The sequence below is a fragment of the Pimephales promelas genome, chromosome 8 (genome assembly GCF_988280905.1).
Source record: "Pimephales promelas chromosome 8, fPimPro1.hap1.1, whole genome shotgun sequence".
NCBI classification, from domain to species: Eukaryota; Metazoa; Chordata; class Actinopteri; order Cypriniformes; family Leuciscidae; genus Pimephales; species Pimephales promelas.
Genome location: NC_142776.1, coordinates 18,655,428 through 18,681,076, shown reverse-complemented (window position 1 = coordinate 18,681,076; position 25,649 = coordinate 18,655,428). Strand labels below are relative to the sequence as shown.

Genomic DNA, 25,649 nt, shown 5'->3' with positions numbered 1-25,649 from the left:
CTTAGAAATATATAATGCTTGTTTCTATTTTATTTGTGGTAAAAGTTGTATGCATCGCAACTGTGAATAAACCTGGATCCAAGCTTATTGCAGGGGTTTGCGCTTTTGAAAATGCTACATTTATTTTTAACATATGCATCTTCAAATTAAAATCACAATATTCACAAAACCAGATGTCAAATCAACAACCGTGCAAAATGTTGGCATGAATGAATTCCATAAAAATAAAAGATATAGATCTCAATTAGTTTGGGTAATTATATTATAGAGATTATATTTGTTCTTCAAAATAAATGGAAACTGGAAGACAAAAACAAAATACTGTAAATAGAATCACGTGAGGAAGTCAGATCAAAATATTTGCACCATTCACTTTTGATTTTCACTCACGACCAGCTTAATGCACAACACAACCTTTCAAAGACTGAATCCATTTGTGTAACAATAATTTGTGTAACAATTTGTTCTACACATAAGTCACATTGACAGTAAGAAAAATGTATATCCGCTATGCTTTAAAAATCCGCTAATTTAAACAAAATGTTTTTGATGATGCAAAACATGTAATTCTCATGAAACTCCAAATGTAAACAAATATCATCATCAAATGTCATCATATTTCTATCAAAGAAGTGCAAATCATGGGGGTCGATTAATGTATTGTCAGTTTCTCTGAAACATTTGGTCAAGTGGCATACGGTGCAGACTAACTACTGCACAGCATTTCTGCATTATATTATAATAAAACATATTTTTTTATGGTGGAATGTTCTGATGAAAGACTTGGCAAATCTTGGCATGGAGAATTCTCTCTTTCACATGCACTTCATTTTTACTCAGTAAAGGGTAAATGAAAATTATGTCACTAATGACTCACCCTCATGTCATCCCAAGCCCGTAAGACCTTCGTTCATCATCGGAACACAAATTAAGATTTTTTAGATTTAGTCCGAGACTTTTCTGTCCCTCCATTGAAAATGTATGTCCGGTATACTGTCCTTTTCCAGTAAGGAAATAAAGACATCATCAAAGTAGTCCATGTGACATCAGTGGGTTAGTTCGAAAATAACCATCGAAAAAACATTTTGGATCAAAAATAACAAAAACTACGACCTTATTCAGCATTGTATTCTCTTCCGGGTTCTGTTGTCAATCCGCGTTGTTGCGCTGATGAAATATTATCAGTGTGCCCGAGCTTCGTTTACAGACGTTAACAGTACAGTTTACAAAACAATCTTCGCAAACATGTCTAAGGATTTCGACACAGAGGAAAATTTGATTTTTTTTGCCATATTGTCATATTTATTTGAACCCGAATACACGGACGCCAGCAGCGTCTTACGTCATCAGTGTCACTGCGGACTTGTGAACGTGGAAGAGAATACAATGCTGAATAAAGGCGTAGTATTTGGTATTTTTGGACCAAAATGGATGCTTCAATACATTCTAACTAACCCACTGATGTCACATGGACTACTTTGATGATGTCTGTATTTCCTTTCTGGAAAAGGACAGTATACCGTACATACATTTTCAATGGAGGGACAATAAATCTAAAATATCTTAAACTATGTTCCAAAGATAAAGGTCTTACAGGCTTGGAACGACATGAGGGTGACATGAATTAAATTTTTTGGGTGAACTAACCCTTTAAGGAACAGGTTCATTGTTAATGGAGAGAACAAGGTCAAACAAGTTCAAGTAACTCTTAAGTCTTTGAGAAACTCAATAGCATGACTTCATTTAGTGTTAGTAAGTTAGCCGAGTTGCAGATTAAAATACTTCCTGGATTGATCAACTTGTGTTTCACAAATAAAAGTACATAATGCAGTAAAACCTGCTTGGTGAAATGTCTTAGCTGATCATTTGATCACATTCAGACACTACTGAATAATGCATTGTTTAAAACACAATACACATATTGCAAGAGTCCAGAACTGGCCTTTGTGTTTGCAGCAACCTCTCTATCCTGATCTTTGACCATTTAGTCGATTATTCCCGCAAACGTGTTAATGGGCAAAGGCAATCCTTTGCTCATGTATTTGCTCAGTCCAGCTGCGATGTCGTCCTCTGTCATGAACTTTGACTTTAAGGATTTTTGAATATAATATCCAGGGTCTTGACACGGAGAGACCTCAATGCTGTGTTAGAAAATGTAATAAAATACAAACAATATCAAAAACAAATCAATATCAACTTCGTGTTTGATGCTTCCTGAGCACCAAATCAGCATATTTAAATGATTTCTAAATTATCATGTGGCAGACTAGAGTAATGGAAAATTCAGATATGCCATCACAGGAAAAATTCAAAAAATAGAAAAAAAAAGAAATTTTAATTAAATTGTAATAATACTTCATAATATGACTTGTTTTACTGTTTCAATCAAATAAATGCAGGCTTGTTGTGTAAGAGCCTTTTTTTTTTTTTTTCAATCTTACTGACCCCAAAACTTTAAACAAAAGTGTTGGTGATGGATTGATTTCTCACCTCTCAACATTCATAAATTTCCTTCGAAAGTCTTTGTCCAAACGCACTGTGAAAGTTGATTTGTCTGGTGTCTTCAATTTAAAATTGCATGTTCTGATCTTTGTCTCCTTATAACAAAAATAACAGCATAAATGTCCAAACTTAATCAGGTATAATTTGCATTTCCTACAGTAAAAAAACACTTCACAGTATAGTCCAACAATGTAAAACATCTTAGAGTTACATATGTACATATCTATTATTCATCCTCGCGGAACCTAGGGCACGTTCAAGTTCAAAACGGTGCACAACGTTTTGCTACGGTTTCCTAGTTGAACGTCATGTTTCCTGGAAACGGTGTGCACCGGTGTGCAACGGGGTTTGAGACAAATTTTTTCTTGTTTGGTGGGTGTGTCAGAACTGCAATCCAATCAGCAGCAACATGTATATAAAGCACGCGGTATTAAAGTGAACTCGCACAATGGGTTCAAGGAAAATCATTTACAAATGTGTTCAATGCAGATCGTTATATGCAACAACAACAGAGGATATTAGAAGATATGTTTGTCGTTTGTTGTAAAAATATAGGATATCAACATAATGATGTAGGTTATTAGGCTATATTTTTTTGCTTCATTACAAGTGTATGACATTTGGTGTAGAAATAAACAATGGTAAGTGCTTTTCCTAAAAAATGAGAAAGAAAATAGGTTATTAAAACATTATGAAATACAAATAAAGTTAGTGTGTGAGGCTAAACAGAATGTGTTTTAGTCTGAATTAGGTAATGTGTGCTTTCAGTTTCCACAAATCCCTTAAAATTGATTGGGATGTTCTCTTGTGTTCTGGGCGGCAATTGCAGTTACTGTAACATCGGGTATATTTTGTAGTATTAAACACATATTTATACCGACTTCATCAGGCTCTGAAAATTTTTCACAAAGAACACAGAGAATGGCCTTATCGGGCTCCATAGTTGCAACTCCTGCGTCATCAGAACGGGGTGTTCAACGCATCACCGTTTCTGTTTAAAAAACGTTGTGCAACGTTTTGTCCGGGCTGAACGCAGCCCTGGTGTCTGAGGCACATAACATCAAGCCAATCATTGGTTGACGCAGTGTGATGGGATCGCAAGGTGAACCTTATAGTATAAGAAGGGTGCCTGACAACACATCAGATTTGTATTTTCTAAAGGAAGACACACACACGCATGCCCAAAGCATGGAAATATAATTCGCATTGACATCCCCATAGCTTCAGAATCTGATCCAATGTCTTGTTCCTTTCTCAGGGAACCGGGGTTACATACTGTATAGCCCCTTTCACACAGAGATTCCGGAAAATACACGGATGATGTGACCTGGCATTTGTCCCGAGATTGTTTGATTTTGGATCATTCACACTGCCAGTGATTTGCCGGGATCTGTGAGTGATTTCACACACAACCCGGAAAGATCCCGGAAAGACACATGACATCAGGACGAGACGTTTAACGCGTCGAAAACATGTACACGCGCATACCGTTCCACAAAGCTGGTGAACGATCTCAGCATCAGCGCAGATAGTGAGGAGCTCCTGGTCTCTGCTTCGTTCCAGTTTGCAGACATTTGTTCGTCCTTTCTTTGTTGATGACGAACACAAACTTTCTTCTAAGAGCAACAGAGTCACGCAATGGCACGAGCGTCATCACTATGACACATCCCTTATGGCATTGGTCCTAGGTTCCGGGACTGATTCCGGCAATGTTACTAGGTCCCCAACCCGGCATCGATGCCGGTATCAATCCCGGGTCGTGTTTGCGTTCAAACAGTGTGAAAGGGGCTTATGTAACACTAAGACATTCCTTTTCGAGGGAACTCAATGCTGTGGCAGATTCTGATGCTATGGGGATGTCAACACCTACGGTACTACACTTTGCTGACCAAGGCCTGCCCTCTTGTAGTTATAACCAATCTATCAACCTAGGTCTAGGTACTAACTCGAAGGCCTCAGCCCTGAGCCAATAATGCGTCAGAGTGCGAGTGTTACACATCTTGATGGTATCTAGTATAGCAATGTAAGAAAAAGCCCTGAAGTTTCTATGACCAAATAATGAGGATCTCAAACTAGTCCAAGCCATGCTCCAGGAGTTTACTAGTCTACTAAATCAACATAGCCTTGGCCTAAGTCCATGACCCACATCTAGACCAACCATAGGCTGGGACAATGAGAAGGAGTATAACCTTCTATCCAGTCCCGGAGAGAGGGTGACAGACAAGAGAGTATAACGACTGTTATTCAGCCATCTCAATCAACTCATCTATCCAGCTCTACTTCTGAAAGTGAGTACCTACATGAACCGACCCAACAAGGGGAGCGATTAAACTACTATGGACTCTTTATCAGGGAGCCGAATAGCAGGCTCATCTGGCTTTAGTAAACCAAACTTAGCTTAGTTTCAGGGTAAGGAATGGGCCCAATCTCAGTTTAGACCACCCCAATCCTAACATATTTGAGGGGCCACAAGTGAAAGGTTCAACCAGATGCCATTCCCTTCTTTAATTTTAGTTTGAAAGCAACCTCCTGCAACCCAAGAAGGGTTGATGGGGTTTGGGGTTTTGGATGTGGAGGTATAAAAGGTGCGCCTTTTCACCACACTCACAGCCCTCAGATCTGTGTGTGGTTTCTTCCTATTCCAGCACCTCTGCTCTCCACTCCTTGGAGAGGAGTCTCAGGCAGCCACACTCGCCTTCTGCTTCTTTCTCCAGGAACTTCTTCCTGGTGAGGAAGCAGATGATTTAAGAGGAGACTTGACCAGACGAGGGATATACAAAGGTGGCCGGACTGTGTTCTTGCCTCTCTAAACCTGTTCACCACCATCTCAACTGCAGTGCCAAAAAGTTCAGAGGGCGATACAGGGGCATCATGGAGGACCGTTTTATCACTCTCCCTGATGCCTGACAAATGAAGTCATAGATGCCTCTCTGTCACCACCACAGCCATCATAGAGCAGCCAATAGATGTCCCCACGAATCTGACACCTCAGCAAATCTGGGAGATAATGGTTAGTCTAAGCGACCATCTGCAGTCTCGTGTTTCGAGCCAGACCAATCCAGTCTTAGCCAGACTGTGGCATAAGTCATAGGGCCCTATTTTAACGATCTGAAACGCAAGTAGCAAGCACAAAGTTGCTGTTTAATTGGCGGGATAAATGAATCTTGCGCCATGCGCAAGTTTAAAGGGAGTTGGTCTGAAGTATCTTCATTATTTATTGGTGTGGTTTGGGCGTAACAGAAACAAACCAATAATAGTGTCATATCACATTCCCTTTAAGAGCATGATGAACAAGGTGCGCTTGTTCTATGGAGCAATTCTAACGGCACATTTACCAGACGCGCTTCAGCATCGGTTCACAGCCCGAGGAGATCAATGTTCTCGTCAGGGCCGTAAAAGAAATTGAAATGACATTGGGGATGGGACAAACCCACCCAAATTAGCTTCGGTTAAAGGATTAATTCACTTTTGAAAAAACTTTTGCTGATAATTTACTCACCGCCATGTCATCCAAGATGTCCATGCCTTTCTTTCTTCAGTCGAAAAGAAATTTAGGTTTTTGATGAAAACATTCCAGGATTTTTCTCCATATAATGGATTTCAGTGGGAACCAGATGGTTCAAGTTCCAAAAGAAACTTTAAGTACAAACTGCAAACTTGTTCAAAGGGCGTTAAACGATTCCAGACGAATGAATAAGGGTCTTATCAAGTGAAACGATCGCTCGTTTTATCAATAAATAACAAAGTTTAAGTTTTATATGCTCAAATGCTCGCCTTGCTCTGTTCTGTAACGCACTCCTGTTCGAACGTGTTCATCAAAATGAACAAATCTTTTTCCGAGTCATTTGGTTCATTCGGCGAAAGAAACGAACGAATTGATTCGGAAAAAGATTTGTTCAGTTTGTTGAACGAGTTCGAACAGGACAGTCACGAACGAGCACCACAGAACAGAGCAAGGCGAGCATTTGATCTTATAAAACTTAAACTTTGTTATTTTTTTTTTTAAATGAGCGATCGTTTCGCTTGATTTATCGTCTGGAATCGTTTAAAGCCCTTTGAACAAGTCTGCAGTTTGTATTGAAAGTTTCTTTTGGAACTTGAACCGTCTGGTTTCCACTGAAGTCCATTATATGTAGAAAAATCCTGGAACGTTTTCATTAAAAACCTTAATTTCTTTTCGACTGAAGAAAAAAAGACATGGACATCTTGGATGACATGGGGGTGAGTAAATTATCAGCAAATGTTTTTTTGAAAAGTGAACTAATCCTTTAAACATGCATATAATAATTTGGGTAAATGTGTAAGCTTTATGTTTATTTTTCCCATCGTCATGGACATAACAATGATTTCCCTCATGTTTATTTATTTTTCCTTATAATAATGTATCATTTGCAAAAAGTAAAATGCATCTGTGTAGATGAGAGAATCATCTACAGTGTATGCGCGTTGTTCACACTCTGTATTATGGCCAAGCATGCACGCTTAAAATAGCATCTTAAAGTACGCGCAACGCGCCTTTGACTTTAGACTAGTTTTTTTTCTGGTCATTTTTGCAATTGTTTTCTGGAACTGCAAAATAGCACGAGGGGTTGTTTGCGCCGAAACACGCCTCCTTTTTGCGCCGACCTGCCCAGGGAGCGCAAGTTCATTCCCCAGTTTTGTAAAATGACAGGTGTTATTTATTATAGTATAGATAAGTGTAAGAGTATATTTAGTACAGACAAGATTTATTATAGTAAGTTTGTTTTTAAATATTTATATCACGTAGTATCTTGGGACAGTGCAATATTCTTTCTTTTAGCGTGGAGCAATCTTAAATGTAATCTTAAAGCAACAATTGTACGGGTGGGGGGTTGCTTAACATGGGATTAAGATGCTCTTCGTTGACGTTGAATGTATTTTTTAAGTCTTGATTTCTTAAAAAGTCCATTGTGTGTAGTGTGTGCTGTGTAGCTTGTTAGCTGTTTTAATGTTTATCTTTTATTTTTGATTCAACGAGCTCTGCTACAAAAATTCCTATGTACCTGTATAGCTTTACCGGTACAAATGGCAAATAAAAGCTTTAACTTTTTAACTTTAACTAACTTTACCGGCGTTTGTCTGTGGAGGGAAAAGCCTGCTTTGCGCGTGTGCAAAACAGGAATAATAAATGCGTCAGTGTATAAAGTCATTTGCGCCGGGTGCAAGATAGTGCCCATAAGCTCAAATAGCTCATCATATTCATTGCTTTGCAGCGTGAAGCAGGAAACAGATCTTTTAGATATATCCATCTCAACAGACAACACATCTATTTTGTCAAAATCAGAGGTGAGTAATGAATGAGTCCTCGTTCACCGCAGTAGAAGCTGACAACCAGCACAATATTTTCCATTCCATTCTCTCAAAAATGTTTTTAAATACACAGTTTTCTCAGTTTGTGCAGTTTCTAAGGCTTGGCCAGACTTACCGTGTTACTCTTTGGCTTTGTGTCATTGAAAGTGACTGTGAGACAGTTGAGATCTAAAAACGGAAAGAAAAAAAATAGTCACTTATTTAAATTTGTTCAGGTTCAGTTTATCTAAATTCATTAACAAGAACAAATACCTTTTCATTCAAAAATATTCTTACCTTCAGTTTTGCTTTCTGGTATTGCTGAAATCTGAGCGCCAGTGGTTCTGAGTGAGAACCCTTTTTCAACCTCCCTGTTACTTAGAGACACCTAAAAGGAATGTGAAGGGTCATATGAGGTCAACTAACATTTGCTGGTGATTTAATTTTTAACTAGAAAAAATCTAGAATGCATCTTTAAAACTATAAAATGTGACTCACTGGAAAACCGAAGATCCAGGACAGTCACATTGTGTGTGACTACATGAAAGTACTGTTTAAATACTTTGATAATCATATAAGCATAGACAGCATAAGTCACACTCACTTTTAAGTAGCTAAAGGAGATCAGAGCCCCACACAGCTCAGCAGGCATCTTCTTCTGCTTGGCAGTGTCTGAGGGAAGAATGTGGGCTCTAAATATTGGACGAATACACCACTGGCTTATGTGTGCCAATGACTATACTGAGTTTTGTTGCTGAATATAGATAAAAAAAATTAAAAACACAAGTCTCTCACACACCTCTTTGTGCTGCTTGGGCTATTTTGAAGTCTGGGAAATCCACTTCCAGGTCCGTGACAAAAACTTCTTCTAAAGCTTCTTTGGACTTGTTGGAAAAGTAAATCTGCACAAGTAGAGGGGAAAATAAAAACAAGACTGTTATGTTATAGTTCTGTTACGTTCTATATTCAACACTTCAAATATGAACAGCTTGGCATTCTGAGCAAACGTGTGGCTCATTATGAAACAATATCGAAAGTTTATGCTTTCTCTTCCCTCATATTGCTTTCACATTCTTTATGCTTATTTTGTATTGTTTATTTACTGCAAACTACTAAATTACACCCGATTCTCATTGCATCATAGCTGAAAAAAGCTGACTACATAAAAGTCATTCATTCTCACCTTGATGTAGTAAATGTTGAAGTACACTGGCTGCTGTCCCATTCGGACATAGTAGGAGATGATGTCAGCTAAGAAAAGGTCAGATTCGTGTGGTTTGCCACTGTTGGCCTGAAAAAAGTCAAAATTAAACATGGCGGAACCATTTGCATGTAAAGTTATTTGCAGTAGAATTTACATAAGTTACATTGACAACATTTATTAGGAGTGATGTTAATGACTCTTGTGAAAAAGAAGTGTGGTAAATTGTAATGTGGAATGTGCACTTGTAATCTTAGTATACTTTACAAACTGTACTTGCAGATAATATATATATTAATGAAATGAAAAGCCACTTCCATGACAATGTTTATTTACACACTTAAGTAAACTTACAGGCGCACTTTAGTCATATTTTCAAGACTATAAAAGTCGGTTAAAGTTTGTTTCAATGGTCCACTATTTTAGACATTCTACTTCAATGTCTGAAAAAGCACTGTAAAGTTCAGCGTATTGCATTTAATATACATTTAAACTATAATAAATTTTCATTTAATTTAATTTCATTTAGGATGCAATTAAGAACCCGGTAACATTACATTCAGTTTACACTTTCAAGTATTCTTTAAAGTATTTTTTTTTTCATTATGAGTAGTGTTTTTTTTTTTAGAAGTAATTATGTGTCAAGAGCACCGTAAAATAAATATTTTTGGGATTCAATTATGTCATTTGTTCACAAATGTATTTATATACAAAGCAATAAACAACAACAAATTAAAATAAACATATACTATACGCTAAAATGCCAATTAAGTGTTCTACTCAATGTACAGTTGCTGGCTTTGCATTTATACAAGGAAATGACTGAAAAGAAAAATACCTGAAAGAGAAACTTTCAAACTTCCTCATTCCATTCAGATTGGCATCACTTGCTAAAAATACACATGTTTGTACCCAAGAATGGCTGATATGCTAAATGACTGTCTATCTTTTGACATACCGTTCTCGCAAGATCAGGAATCATCTGTCCAAGACTACAGACATTGCACTCGTACCACGGATCCACCATTCCAAGATAAGAGCCCAGAGTACAGAAGTTACTGCTTGTAGAGGGCACGGTCTCCTAAAACGAAAGTTTTATAAGATCGTGCTATTTCTGCTAAAATGGAAGGTTTTTTAAAAAACGTTTTTTTCCCTACACTAGTAAACTATTCACAGGTATCCATCACAGTACACTTTCCGCACGTGAACCTAAAGAGAAAAAGGGTATAATTGTTTGTACCTTCACAGGGGAGGTTGCAGACGACTGTCGAACAACAGGGATGTAGTACATCTGTAGGTTGACTTTCGCAGTAAGAAACCGTCTCCTGGCTTCCCGTTTCCTGTGAAACAAAGTCAAACAATTGTCATAGACGTGTTTTAGAAAAAGGAAACTTACTGATGACTTCCTCATTACAGAAAATTAAGAGGCTTCTTCAATAAACAGTAACAATAACTGAAGTGATCTGTTTATAAGTACTTTATATTTACTCTATAACAACCATAGAAATCAAGTCACCTTTAATCTACAGTATTAGAAGACTACTGTATATCTATTTGTATAACAACAAAGCTTGAATGTTGTAACTGTTTTAAGACACTCCCCTTCCAATAAAATTGTATCTGTACATTGTATAGTACTGTAAATTGTATAGATAGTACTGTCCTGATATCATTATGATTAAAGAGCCTCATTAAAAAAAAATAAAATGACTGAAGAGAAAAGTAGTTTGGCAATATCTTTTATTATTATTTCTTAGGAGATAATTGAATATTTGAAAAATTGGGGGGCAACCAATAAAATCGTGTGGTGCAACCAACTTTCAGACACAGGCAAAAAAAAAAAAATATCCATCAGGAAATTATATTATAGAGAGGACCACACACCACATGAGTGTTTTTTTGAATGTTTTAAATGAGATATTTTGGTAACACTTCAGAATACTGTTTTGCATTAATGTACAACTACACAGGAACAAATTGGTAATGCACTATTAACATTCTAGTAACTATTATGTACAAACAAGAAACTCTGATCAATGAATTAGTTACTAACAGTGCTTAGTCAAATGTGGTGGTTCACTATTAGCTAATCAAAAACTACTACTTTTGATGCTACCCACTGGTATGACTGAAGTGTTACTAAATCGATTAGAAGGAATTACTGTGCAAAACCTTACAAAAACCTCTAAAGCTTATAATCTAATTAGTAACTCCTTCTGAAGGATTTAGTAATACTTAAGTCATTACAAGTGGGTTTCCATGATCTTCACTTTAGAATTAATTATGAACCTGTATATAGTTCTTATTAGACCTCTGGGAGGTATGAACAAATTGTAGCTTATTGATTAACCAACAGTTGAACAACGTTCAACAAAACACTTTTACTTGCTAATTTGTTAATCAGAGTTTCTTGTTAGTCAATAGAAATTACTAGAGTGTTGAGCTACTCATTTATTCCTGTGTAGTTATTCATTCATGACGGAACAGTATTCGTAAGTGTTACCAATTTTTTTTTATTATTCATCATAGACACTCTCGTATGTCTTTGACCCAAATAACAATAACAAAAATCCCAGACGACATATTGTCTCCTACCTAAACCAGTAGTACGCCCTGGCTAGCCTTCCCACTGCCCGGTCATCTCCCATCACCACTATTTTAGCAGTGTAGTCCCGTTCTTCTTTGGGCAAGGTGGTCCCACTGTTTCCCGCTCTCCTCTGCAGTGTGCCACTGCTTCCAGCTGTGCCCGTCTCCTCCAGTGCGTCCTGCATCAAAGCCATGCTGTCAGTGACGGACGGCTTCACCTTGATTCCTCCGCGCCGCGAGAGTCGCCCACTGGTCTGCTCAGACTTTCCGCCAGTAAATTCCGTGTCAGAAGACTCGGGTCCCTGCATGTCACGCTCTATACCGCTGTCCGTTGACATGACAGAGTGCCGTGGCATCTCCGAGTTGAGCTCTGCGTGGAGGTCCGACATGTAGAACTCATCTGGGTTGAGAGAGAGGTTTTCACAGTAGGATCCGGAACGGATGAATTTGGCCAGTTCTCTCCCTGTGACAGACAAAATGAAAGGATATGTTGTGTTTTAGTGAACAGCCTCATCTCAAAACTCTTGTGGGTTCATGCTACGATCTATTTTTTATGTGACCTAATCATGAAAACCCTGTTTCTGTAATGTAATGCAGAAGGTTTTTAATCTTCCTGAAAATAAACCCAAACTACAGTGTAATAACTCACATATTATATATCCTTCTACTGTGAATTATCATAAGAGATTTCAACAATGTCATAAACTATGCTCAGATCTGTCAAGATACTAAAATCTGCAATCTAAGAAATTCAAGTTTCTTAGATTCTAAGAAATTCAAGTTATCTCTTCTGTTGATTTTTATCATAACACGTAACAACACAACACAACACAACATAATTGAAATAATGGAGAAAATATTTCAGAGTATTTATTTACACAAAGTGCCCATCTTGTGTGGTAAAGATAATTTACACTAACTTACATTCACATTAACAAAAGAAACCAAATAAGTAGTGGTGGACACTCAGTTAGGATTTTTACATGACCGATTCAAGTTTGAATCTGTCTTTTTCGGCTCCCATTTTTATCTCTTTTCCCATTGCATACCAGCTTGGAAAGGTGTTCATTTTAAGTAATAAAAGTGTAAATAAAGCACAAATGGGTATTTAATTAATAGCAAGAATAAAGTGTTTAAAGAGCCCCTATCATGGATTTTTAAAAATGACTGTTCATATGGTGTGGAATATAGGGGAATGAAAACATCCTGCAAATATTTATATCTGAAAGTGCACCGTATATAAAGTTATTGTCTTTCAAAAGTGAGAGTCGACTCTGAGTCTATGAAATGAATTGGTTTTGAAACGAGTCATTATCTGGTTCGTAGTGACGTAGATACATACTGGCTGCGCGCATAATAAGACGGAAGTGTAAACTTGAAGTCTACACATTCAAATACTTCATCATAGCATCATGTCGAGAAGACGCTGTGTTCTACAATGCAAAGATAGTTCAGCCACTTTGTTTTCATTTACCAGGGACGAGCATGTGAAGAATCGTTGGTTAGAGTTCATATTTGCAACGATACCACAACAGTATAGCCCGATTGTGTTCTCACCATTTTATTGACGAATAACGTTAGTTCAAAAACATAAATTAATTCAAATGTGGATTCGGTTGTTCCTGAAGGAGGGCTCAGTAACTTACTTACCCAGTGTATAAGGATCAGCTTCCTCCTTCGAATCACAACCTGTAAGTATTATTAATAATTGTTGCTTTTATGGGTTTTGAACAGTTTTGTTGCGTCGGGGCGCGAGGCAGTATGTGTGTGCACGTGTATCTGTGTAAGTTGCGCTCAGCGCAGCTTCTAGGTCTCCAATGTCAATTTTTTTTAAATATGTGAAATGTTTGTCGCTGTTATTGGAGTTGTCATAAAGAATAGAGCGTCTTGTAGTACTGCAGTGCTTTATCAACATGTTTATGCGTTATGCTAACAAACAACTGACTGGGTCTGTCATCAGACCAATCACCGCCGATTAGCGTCATGCAACGGAGTGGTTTGGAAAAATGAGTCGTTGTACGAATTATTGGGAAGTCGGTGAGCAAATCAGTTAAAAATAAACGCATATTACAAGACAAATAAAGTGTTTTTTTTATCCTTGCATGCATGTTAAACTGTTTTTGGGAACTCCTAAAACAAAAATAGGAACATCTCATCTGATAGGGGCTCTTTAATGGGCATTTAATAGGCCTATAATTGAAACTGGATGTGATATCCTCGCATCGATCGGACAGGCTGGCAAAATCGGCAGCTCATTTTGTTACAATTCTCAAAAACGTGGCTCCTTTCTGGACTTTTGAGGCACCTTTCCTGATTAGCAGGTTCAATCTGGTTAGGGATAGGTGTAGGGTGGGGCTTTAGAGATAGGGCAAGTAAAGTCCGGGTAAGGCAGCAATAATTTATGATTTTGATAAATATGCACTGAATATATTGTTATTACATACTATTTTATGTACTGTGCAAATGGAGGCAAATGCTTAGTGTAAAGAAAAGTGTACACATAACCCTTGAAATATTGTAACAGTATTAGCGCATATAGCCACTTCCAATATATTTTAGTAAATGAATCCCACTCACAGAGCTCCTCCTCCTCCCACCACAGATGGAAACTTATCTCCGGATTGGGAAATGGAACATCGCACAAGGAGCCATGGGACAATAGACCTGAAACCCAAAACCGTCACAATGACACCACAAACAAATCCTGCTTCCTGATCCGGCAAACACGTATGATATTAAAAGGAAAAAATAACAAAATATCTAGGTCTAGATCTTTTTTTAGAGAAGATATTTTAGAAAAAGCTATTTTGAGACAGACGGAATCTGTCAACAGTGTTTATTTGTGTTTGTGAGAGTATAGATAACAATATAGAAAGAGAATAGAATATTTTTGTAGTGCACCTTTGTTGGCGTCACAGAGGATCTGTGAGTATAATGCTTGTAGTTTCTGTCTGATCTGACCCTGTTCACCTCGGTTCACATCTGTGCTCTGTTCTACTGTTGCAAGCACTTCATTGAAGTATGACTCCACGTCCTGGTCCAAGTCCTGACACGAGCACAGACACATAGATGATCAGACACACAAACGCATAGTCACACAGCATGAAATCACACATGCAGATGCACACACAACATATAGCCATAATTAAGACAGACACATATGGGATGTCCTGTGGATGTCCTGTCCTGTTGCTTTGAGTTTTTTTTAAAAACAAACTGCAGACAGCTGACATGTGGACAGAGACAGAGAAATGCTGACCTGCAATAAATGCTCGCCCTTTGTCTTCATCATTGTATAATCTAAGGACTAAAATGATTGAGTTTTTCGACTGTTATACAGAAGTTAAATGTAGATACAGGCAATTTACCCTTCATTTAGAAATAATTCATGCTTTCTCTTCAAAGAAACCTTTCAGTAAAGTGTCAATTTGTGTGGTTCACAAACATGCTGAGCTAAAAGTGAAATTATATGTTACACCATGTCCTATAGCAGGGATGGGCAACGTCGGTCCTGAAGGGCCACTGTCCTACAGAGTTTAGCTCCAACCTTGAAATAAAATCTACCGTTCTAGTAATCCTGAAGACCTGGATAAGCTTGTTCAGGTGTGTTTGTTTAGGGTTTGAAGCTAAAATCTGTAGGACAATGGCCCTTCAGGACTGAAGTTGCCCATCCCTGTCCTAATCGGTTCATTTCTCGTTCACAACAAAAATGTAACATCTGAATTGTGCACTCTTAACTCATATTCTGTCAAGACATGAAAACATTAAAATGTGCAGACGTCAAAGGTTTCACTTCTATTTCTATATCAATACAATCAATATAGAAATTTACAGAGATATATTAAACACCAATGTTAGATAATAGAGCTGGGAAAAAGTTATATTTTGAGTTCTAAAAAATAAATATATATATATATATATAAATAAATATCATAGCAGATTTACACATTTACTTCTATGTACAGACATATAGATATACACCAAATATTTAACAGTACACTACCATTTAAAACTTTGTGGTCGGTCTGATTCTTTAAATGTTTTATATTCTCGTATGCTCAGCTAGGCTACATTTATTTGATAAAAAAATACAGTAAAAAAAGCATTATTGTGAAAATGTCATTTATTCCTGTGATGTACTGTGATTTTCACTTTACTCATTTTTAATTTTTCACTTTTTCATGAATAGTATTCACCAACCTTTTGAATAGTAGTGTATTTATAAATATCATGGGGGAAAAACATGGTCGTGTTTCCCCATTAAAGGGTTAGTTCACCCAAAAATGAAAATTAAGTCATTAATTACTCACCCCCATGCTGTACCAACCCCGTAAAACCTTTGTTTATCTTCGGAACACAAATAAAGATATTTTTGATTAAATTTGAGAGGTGGATCACTGATACATAGGCTGCCTAAGGGATTGAAACTTATACTTGAGCCACTGCAGTCACATGGAATATTTAAACATTTTCTTCATTGACTTTCTGGGCCGTCAAGTTTCGATCCCTATGTAGGCAGCCTATGTAGCAGTGATCCACCTCTCAAATTTAATCAAAAATATCTTCATTTGTGTTCCGAAGACAAACAAAGGTCTTACAGGGTTGGTACAGCATGGGGGTGAGTAAATAATGACTTAATTTTCATTTTTGGGTGAACTAGCCCTTTAACACCACAATCTTTGACACTGTGCGTGCTAACCATTCCAATGATGTACAGTAATTAATTTAGTCATGAATTTAAAACAAAATTGAAAAACAAACACACCTTACTTTTTACTAAACATCTATTGTTGACTAGATGAACTATATTAATGTTTGTTCCCCCAGAGATGTTCAGCAAACAGTGAAACAAGTGCCAACCTCAAGCTCATTTACAAAAGAAAGATCAAGAGAAAAAGGGATAGTCATCCCCAAAAATAAAAATGATCTCATCATTTATGCACACTTATTTTCTCCATCCAATCTGATGGAGTTTGGTTCCTTGCCACTGTCGCCTTGCTTTTGGCTTGCTTTGAGCTTGCTCAGTTGGGGTTATTTAGTGTTTAGCAATGTTGTTGATCTGTGTTGTGCTACTTTCATGTTATCACTGTGAAGCTGCTTTGATACAATCTGTATTGTGAAAAGCGCTATATAAATAAATGTGACTTGACTTGACTTGACTTATGACATTCCAACCCTCCTCTATGAACTCATTCTGTGAAACACTGTTGTTGTTTTTTTTTTTCAATTAATGAATGTCACGGGGTCCAACGTTGTTTTATATATCACTGACTTTCATTGTATGGACAAAAACAGTTGAAGCATTCTTCAAAATATCTTCTTGAAAGAAAGTCACACAGGATTTGAATGACGTGAACTAGTCTGAACAGCAGGATCAATCAGAGATTTGCACAAAATTCAAAACCTTGACTATGTAAGTCCAAAACTTCAGCTTTTCTAAATAAAATGACCAACCTGCAGAGCATCATTGAGAGAGGGTCCGTGACAATCCTCTCCCAGTATCGCCTGAATACTGTGCTGCACTAAACAGCGCATCATGCTCAACGGTGTCCGGACTGATCCTTGAGCCTCAATGTCAGCCTTCAGAACAGTGCTGAGAGACTCGGAAAACACTGCAGGATCCGCGAACACAAAAACCCTGAACACAGAATATAGCCATTAAAGGGTTAGTTCACCCAACCCCGTAAGACCTTCGTTCGTCTTCGGAACACAAATAAAGATATTTTTGATTAAATTTGAGAGCTGTATAACTACCACATACCGTTTGTTTTTTCGCACAAAAAGTATTCTCGTCGCTTGATAAACATATAGTTGAGCCACGGTAGTCACTTGGGATATTTAAACATTTTCTTCATTGACTTTCTGGGCCGTCAAGAGGCAGTCCCTTAGGAGCCTATGTGGTAGTTATACAGCTCTCAAATTTAATCAAAAATATCTTCATTTGTGTTCCGAAGACGAACGAAGGTTTTACGGGGTTGGTACAGCATGGGGGTGAGTAATTAATGACTTCATTTTCATTTTTGGGTGAACTAACCCTTTAAAATCTCACAGACACAATTAGTCAAACAACAACAACATTCTGATTCACTTCTTTTTGGGCTGATGTGAGGTTTTTTTTTTGATAACACTTCCTGCTGACTTCAGCAGCCACATCAACCCTGTAGAATGGAAGCGATTTATTACCAGTGCAAAACAGTCAGAAGCTGGGTTAACAAGCTTTAAATATCTGGATGCACAACATATTAAAAACTGCATTACAAATAATGAATCTTCTAGTTTTCACCTTCTATTCTTATGTAATGTGGGGTTCTTTAGAAAGGGAAACACCTTTGTTTAATGCAAGCAATCAAATTAGTATATTAGTAACAGCCCTGACAACAGTTGTTTCCTTGTTCCTTTCTTGCTTTACACATTTAGATAGCCTTCCCAAAAACTGAGAAATCTGGTAGTTCAACTTTCAACAGTAATTAACAGTAACAGTAATTAGTAAGCACGGAAACTCCACTCAGTTAACTTGAAATGTATTAGTATAAAGAAATTACCATTACCCAATGTTTCATATTAGCTTGTACTATCGCTCATGTTGCATTAATGTTAAAGAAAACATGAAATCAAAATGAAGAGTTTGTATTTGCTTATAGAATGCTGCTATAAAAATAAAATCGCTCCAGAAATTTGTGACTAACATGAAGCGTTTGCAGCAAGTATGTGACAATGATTCAACCAACTCCAGTGACAACCAATAAAACTGTGACAAAAAAAGTCACGCCCTACATTTGTTCTCATTGTAGAAACTTGTTTTGTTAAACAATGTGTATGTTTGTGCAACATTTGCCAGTTATTTAAAGATAAGACACACTCTTTTTAAAATATGTTTTAAATAAGTGTTTAATCGTTTTTAGGGTCACTATAGGTCAATTAACTATATTAACATTGTGATGATGATGCCCTAATGCAAAAGGTTGCGGATAAGGGAAAAGGGACTCACCTCTCCTGCTGAGGATAGTGTTCATTTTTTAGATTTTGTTCTGCAAGAATCCTTTTCTGATACAAAAGGCCTATGAGAAAAGAAACAAAACAAACTCATGCAAGAATGTACTTCAGACTCGTAGGGATCTTGATTGACTGATACATTCGTTTTTTTGACTGCAAGCCAAAATCAAGCTCAAAAATCAAGAGAAGGTAAGAATGTTTGTCATATTTTGTCTGAAGATTTACAAAGTTGACAAACCTGGAGCTAATCGTTCTGCTTTCATTTGCCCAGCATAGCTGAAGCCCACAGTACAGTAGGGCTGAGGCAGAGTCAACAACCTCTTGCAGAAGTCATAAACTCTTTTATAGAGGTCATCGGGAATGTATACTGTCTGCAAAAAAAAAAACAAAAAAAAAACACATGGTTGTCATACAGGGTGTTAGTTAAGCTTCTTAGTAAACCTTCGTTGAACTGACCACATTTAGACATGAGAATATTTTGTTTTTGGTACAGAGTTTGTACTATGTGTGCCAATGTCTATAACAGTGCTTCTTAACTGGCTACTCTGTTCTGATGTTTACTAAATGCAAATATAAAATGCAATCAACCATATAATCATCCACAGTTTATGATGGCTTGCATTTTATAAATAACACATATGCTATACACTCACCTAAAGGATTATTAGGAACACCATACTATTACTATATGTTTGACCCCCTTTCACCTTCAGAACTGCCTTAATTCTATGTGGCATTGATTCAACAAGGTGCTGGAAGCATTCTTTAGAAATGTTGGCCTATATTTATAGGATGGCATCTTGCAGTTGATGGAGATTTGTAGGATGCACATCCAGGGCACGAAGCTCCCGTTCCACCACATCCCAAAGATGCTCTATTGGGTTGAGATCTGGCGACTGTGTGGGCCATTTTAGTACAGTGAACTCATTGTCATGTTTGAGAAACCAATTTGAAATGATTCGAGATTTGTGACATGGTGCATTATACTGCTGGAAGTAGCCATCAGAGGATGGCTACATGGTGACCATAAAAGGATGGATGTGGTCAGAAACAATGCTCAGGTCATGGCATTTAAACAATGCCCAATTGGCAATAAGTGTGCCAAGAAAACATCCCCCACACCATTACACCACCACCAGACTGCACAGTGGTAACAAGGCATGATGGATCCATGTTCTCATTCTGTTACTGACTCTACCATCTGAATGTCTCAACAGAAATCAAGACTCATTAGACCAGACAACATTTTTCCAGTCTTCAACTAGCATCAACAAGGCATTTTCGCCCACAGGACTGCCGCATACTGGATGTTTTTCCCTTTTCACACAATTTTTTGTAAACCACACAAACTGACCAGATTGTGAAATACTCAGACCGGCCCGTCTGGCACCAACAACCATGCCACGCTCAAAATTGCTTAAATCACCTTTTTTTCCCATTTTGACATTCAGTTTGGAGTTCAGGAGATTGTCTTGACCATGACCACACCCCTAAATGCATTGAAGCAACTGCCATGTGATTGGTTGATTAGATAATTGCATTAATGAGAAATTGAACGTAAAGGTTTTTTTTTTTCAGTTTAGATTCAGTTTATGGTAATAACAACACATTTTCATATTTAAATTTAATGACATCAAATGTTGTACAATAAACAATTTGACTGTGTTGGATCACCACTTGATGTAAAATCTAGACCATATGGAGCAAATCCAGTTGAGAATCATTTGTTTAAAAAAAAAAATGAATGTAAAAGGTTTAAAAGTATAAGACATTTTTTTCTTACCTGCATCACAGCATAGATGAGTGTATTAAGTAGAGGAATGAGATGTTTTTTGCAGTCAATTCTTTCAGCCTATGTACAAAAAGGTTTCAGAAAATCATGTTTACCAGTCATTCATCCAGTCACTCACAAAATTCTATAAACCCTCACAGCCAACAGGTCCTTTGTGGGTTTAAATGATGCCAATCATCATTAATTATGAGATAATTAACAAATAATAGTTAACTGCTATTATAATGACTCAACTTTCTTCTTTTTCTTTTTTATTCCAGCAGCAACAGATAATCAGGTGTTTCCAGCAGGTATTTTCAAGTAACCAATGTTCTCATAATAAACAATATAGGGTAATTTATTAAAGTAATAGCATTTATGTTATACTCACTAAACATGCTTAAAATGTTGTGTCAATCCCTAGAATGAAAATTACACTCCAGCATATTAACAAGCATTATGCCATAGAAACTGGTGACTCACTCTTTCCAGTTCCTTGATGGCCACCCTCACCAGAGCCAGACTCCTGACAGAACTGGCTTGCACTTTCTTGTGTAATGTCCATCTCAGCATTCCTGCAGAATGAACAATAATAAATAATTCAGACCAAGCTAAAATATATATTCGTCAGATTTTATGTATTGATATCGCCATTCGAAACACGCGAGTTGTTCCATGACATCAATGTTTAAAATGTAGTGCAACTTGTTGACATTAAATTTATATACGTATATATAGGCTTACATAAACAGATGACACTACTGATAAGATTCCATTTCTTTATTAGCCATATCTTAAGCATTGGGCCAGATTTACTAATAGCTTGCCCCAGCTCAAACCCTTGTTTGGCGTTAAAAACTACTGTCCGGATTTACTAAAGACGCAGTAAAAAAATAGCACTGAAAAGGAGTGGACAGAGTTATTTTTGTGGCTGACCTTAAAGCATACGCATTTGTAGGAGTATCCCTTTCAGATGAAAAATTTATGGGAGCATTGGGAGGAGAGTATTTAAATGAATCATGCAACGTGATTGGCTGAGGTTAGCGCTTAGATTATTTACCCCCCACCAAAACATAACAAGTGACTATAAAAAAGCAGGAGCAGGATCTTTAATGCAGGATCAGGGCCCGTATCCCTAAAGATTCTGAGAATCCTCTCAGAGATCTCCTTGCCTCCTTGGAGTTTTAGCTTAGAAGTGATTCCAGAACATTTCCAGTGAACTCTGAGCAAGGAATGGATGGAAAATCCTATCTTAGTAAGGAGGTGTGGTTGACCCCGTTGCTAGGTATGAGTCATCATTTCAAAAGCCGTGATTGGTTGATCCTACAAGTTTGATGAAAATTAACTTTTGGTGATAATGAGCAAAGGATGTACCCTCAAATCAATAAACATAATTATACACTCTAATCTTATGCAGACTGTAATTTTAAATAATATTTCACATTCAAGAAAATATCTGGAAAATGAATAGTAAGCTGTAGGGGTTATAGCCTAACATTAGAATCTAAAATATGTGAAAACTTAAGCTAATTACACCCTGTTCAAATAATGATTTGTGTCTTATTTGCTCATATTAATATCCAAGCTGGCATATTTTGTACTTTTCCTCCCATATGGACCTCATTGAAAACAAGATAGCCAATCTCAAGGGGCTGTCCTTAATGAAGTAGAAATTGCAACGTTACAAGTCAGTGTGGTCTTAACGAGGGTAACACGGCTCAGCTTTTATCAATGTCTGTGATTTCTGGCTGGTCTATTTATGAAGGCTTGTTAACAAATATCCTACAAACACAGAAAATGGAGAATGGCCATTTTGTGCAGCTGCTTAGGGGAACTCCTAAGCCACTAAAAGTCCTCTTCCCTGCTCTTAGCAGATCTAGCCTTAGGAGCCCTTTTAAGCACTAGGAATCTTGAGGAATAGCTTTTATATTAACTGAGATTTTCGTTTCATTTTTTTAGTGGAAATTCTAAGAAAACGTCATGACTTTTCTTAGAATTTGGAGCCACTTTTTGCCACTTTTTGCACAAAAATTCTTTAGGGATACGGGCCCAGATTTTAGCCAGAACGCATAGATAGAAACAAACAAACTAACCAACAAAAATATTGCTGAGAGGGATATAACCTTGACAGACTTTGATTGGCTGAAGATAATGTGCGTGTTAAACCCACAAATAGGCCTACTGAACAAATGCACTGGCCATGGCGGTTATCGTTTTTTTCACTGAAGCTACTGGTCATCTACTGGATCAGGTTTAGTCTTTAGGTATATGTGTGTTCTTTCAGTGAGTGTGATCTGTTAAATCCTACCTTTGTTGACAACTGGTTGCTCGGTGTCCATTTCTCTCATAATGGTTAACAGGCTACGGTAGATTTCGGATTCGATTGCAGCATATTCAGCTTCTTAAAGAGAAGCCAACAACATTATTTATCAAATCACATGAGTGTGAGATACACCACTGTTCAAAAGTTTCTTTTTTTTAAAGAAATTACAACTTTTATTCAGCAAGAATGCATTAAATTGATCAAACTGTTTTAAACTGTGATAACAACCATAGATAATAACAATAAGAAATTTTATTTGAGCGTCAAATGAACATTTCAGACTTCTGAAGGATCATGTGACACTGAAGAATGGAGTAATGGCTGCTGCAAATTCAGCTTTATCATCAAAGGAATAAATTACACTTTAAAATATATTAAAACAGTCGGTAACGCTTCCTTTTACAGTACAGTACTTACAGTGTCCTTACAGTGTACTTACCTAGAAAGTACTGGCTAATATAAGGTAAGTACATGGAACAGGGGTAGGTTTGGGGGTCAGTTCAGGGTTAGTACTAGTTATTGCCCAGTAATTTTGTAGTTACTAAAATAAGTACATAGTATTTACATGGGTAACTGGACTGTAAAAGGAAGCGTTACCAACAGTCATTTTCAACTGTAATGATATTTCACAATATGGCTTGTTTTTACTATATATTTTTTTACAAATATATGCAGCCTTGGTGAGCATGAGAGACTTCTTTAAAAAAATGTTTAAAAAAAAAAAATCTTAAAAAACAAACATTTGATTAGTAGTGTACATTTAAAATGGATACAAATGGATAATCAAACATTTCTCAAAAAGTACCCATTCTTATATTTATGAGTTTCTCTAAAAGGCGTACGTCTCACCTGCCGAGTCCATACTAATACTGCTAGGATTTCTCCAAGATGCCATAATGTAGCTTAGTCCTTACATAATGAGGTAAAAGGAAATCCACTGTGACTGCTGACACAAAGACAAGCACAAATTATACAGAACATTATTGCATAAAAACATAAAATAAGAACACTATACATTGAAAATTTAGAGCATTCAAGCATTCAAAATCATCATTTACTCACTCTCATGTAGTTATATTTCTTTCTTCAGTGGAACACAGAAGAGCATATTTTAAATGCCGCTAGGGTCCAATCTACATTGGACCCGACTGACTTTCATTGTATGAACTTTTTTAAACAAGACTATTTTTTTTGTGTGTTCCACAGGCATGAGAAATACTGGTTTGGAATGACATGAGCATGAATAAATGGTTTCCTAAAATAACCCTTTAACGTGCTGGTCATATTAATGTGACTCACTCTTCTATTTTCCACTTCATGATGCTGAGAGTTTTCTCACTTTAATTATTGTTCAGCTTATAAGCACATGGTAACATGTTATTCTGAGCACGATTATTTGAACTCTGTGTTAACAGTGGACTCTTTACTGTAATTGATAGTTAAAGCTGTTGTTTACCAAAAGGCAAACACACACACACACACACACAGTCATGCCTAACAGACTCAGGTGCACTTTTACTCACTACTGATTATTACACAATAAAACTTCCTCTTCATTTCACCCTCTCAGATATGGTTTACAACTGACCAGCAACGGAATGCAACTAACTCCACTTCTGAAACACTATTAAGTCACAACAGAATCTACTTCCAAGAAAAAGAGTGAGGAAATGAAAAAGCAGTGAACTACAGTGAACAGTCTACTCTGTCCAAAAGTCAGAACTGAACTGAACAGAAACAGAACAGAAAAATAAATAACTGGAACTAAACAAAGGGGCCTTTTTCAGTGACCGACACAGCACGTAAAATTATGCAATTTTTTTCCGATAGCTTGGTTTCTCAGTGCTAAACTCAGTCACATTTCACAGGCTACCTCCGGTAAGCTGCAACTTTCTTTTAGGGAAATAAAATGTTGAAGTTTAAGAGAAAAAAAAAGTTTACTGACTTACCTTTCGTCCGTGCGAGTATATTAATGGACTACATCTGGCACATGTATAAAACACTTGTGCTGGCCAGACAGTCAGAGTGAGAGCAGCACTCTATGTAACACTTCCTCTAACTGCTGCGGCTGACTGTGACTGAGGACAAATGCAACTCTGACTCAAAGCTGAGTGAACGCGAGGGAGGGACAAGAAAGAGAGAGAGAGAGTTTGACAGAGGCAAGGCAGAGGAAAGTTAACAAGGAAGGTTAGGGGGAGAATGTGTGAAAGAAGTATGGAGAGTGGGTGTGTGGACAAACTGAAGGGAAAGTACTCTGTAATATGAATGATAAAATTAGCAAATATACTCGAACACCTGATTTTGGACAAGTTCAGGCTGAACTTTCTCACATCCAGCCAGACAACGTGATGCATGCATGTGCGGTCTGCATAAGCCTAGTGCTGCAGAACGGCAAAACCAGCGTGCAAAGATTAAGCCCCTGATCCTGCACATAAAGCCATTGAACAAGTGAAGAGAAACAGGGTCAAGAGCGCTGTATCAGCACAGAAAGCAGCTCGCTGAACCACAGGCTTCCTGTCGCTCACTTGGCCCTCAGTCTCAGAGAGAAAGTCTATGACAGGACCTGACACACATCCTGCCCCCATAAATGTGGGGGCGGACAACACACACGGCTGAGATATTTTTAGTAGGCTACCAGCCCAGAGGGAAAAAAAGTTACACTTTTACTTGTACTTTTTCACATTAGGTTCAGTCTTACTTAAGATAAGAACTAAGATAAGAAGGTGAGGGTCAATGACAAATAAAAGGCCAGTAGCAATACTATAATAATGCCCATTACAAAAACATTCTTAAAAGCTGTGTTTAAGTCATTGTATACATGAATTTAAATGCGAACGTATTTGTGGCTAAATTATACTGACAACAATGCAACATTTACAATAAGTTTCGTTAGTTAACATGAACTAAGAATGAACAATTCTTCAGCATTTATTAAAGGGATAGTTCACCCAAAAATGAAAATT

The 25,649-nt window shown here is 37.2% G+C and overlaps 1 protein-coding gene across 4 annotated transcripts; it reads right to left on the bottom strand.

Moving 5' to 3' along the window:
• Window positions 1-96: 96 nt before the first annotated feature.
• On the bottom strand, window positions 97-24,791 carry pik3r6 (phosphoinositide-3-kinase regulatory subunit 6). 4 transcript variants are annotated; one of them, XM_039691675.2, is made up of 20 exons: window positions 24,636-24,791; window positions 23,536-23,629; window positions 22,672-22,764; window positions 20,847-20,938; window positions 20,376-20,444; window positions 18,831-18,963; window positions 18,588-18,657; window positions 17,054-17,237; window positions 14,501-14,645; window positions 14,177-14,263; window positions 11,609-12,062; window positions 10,254-10,353; window positions 9,972-10,094; window positions 8,996-9,103; window positions 8,612-8,714; window positions 8,417-8,484; window positions 8,110-8,200; window positions 7,949-8,001; window positions 2,491-2,597; window positions 97-2,141 (listed from the first exon to the last, which is right to left on the bottom strand). In XM_039691675.2, exons 2-20 carry the CDS (start codon window positions 23,579-23,581, stop codon window positions 1,985-1,987), a joined length of 2,283 nt encoding a protein of 760 aa, XP_039547609.2. In that variant the 5' UTR covers window positions 23,582-23,629; window positions 24,636-24,791; the 3' UTR covers window positions 97-1,984. The 4 variants fall into 4 exon arrangements, with proteins under 4 accessions (XP_039547609.2, XP_088990240.1, XP_039547608.2 ...); XM_089134114.1 differs by having other exon boundaries at window positions 22,672-22,761; XM_039691674.2 differs by having other exon boundaries at window positions 23,536-23,632; window positions 24,636-24,776.
• Between the last annotated feature and the right edge of the window lie 858 nt (window positions 24,792-25,649).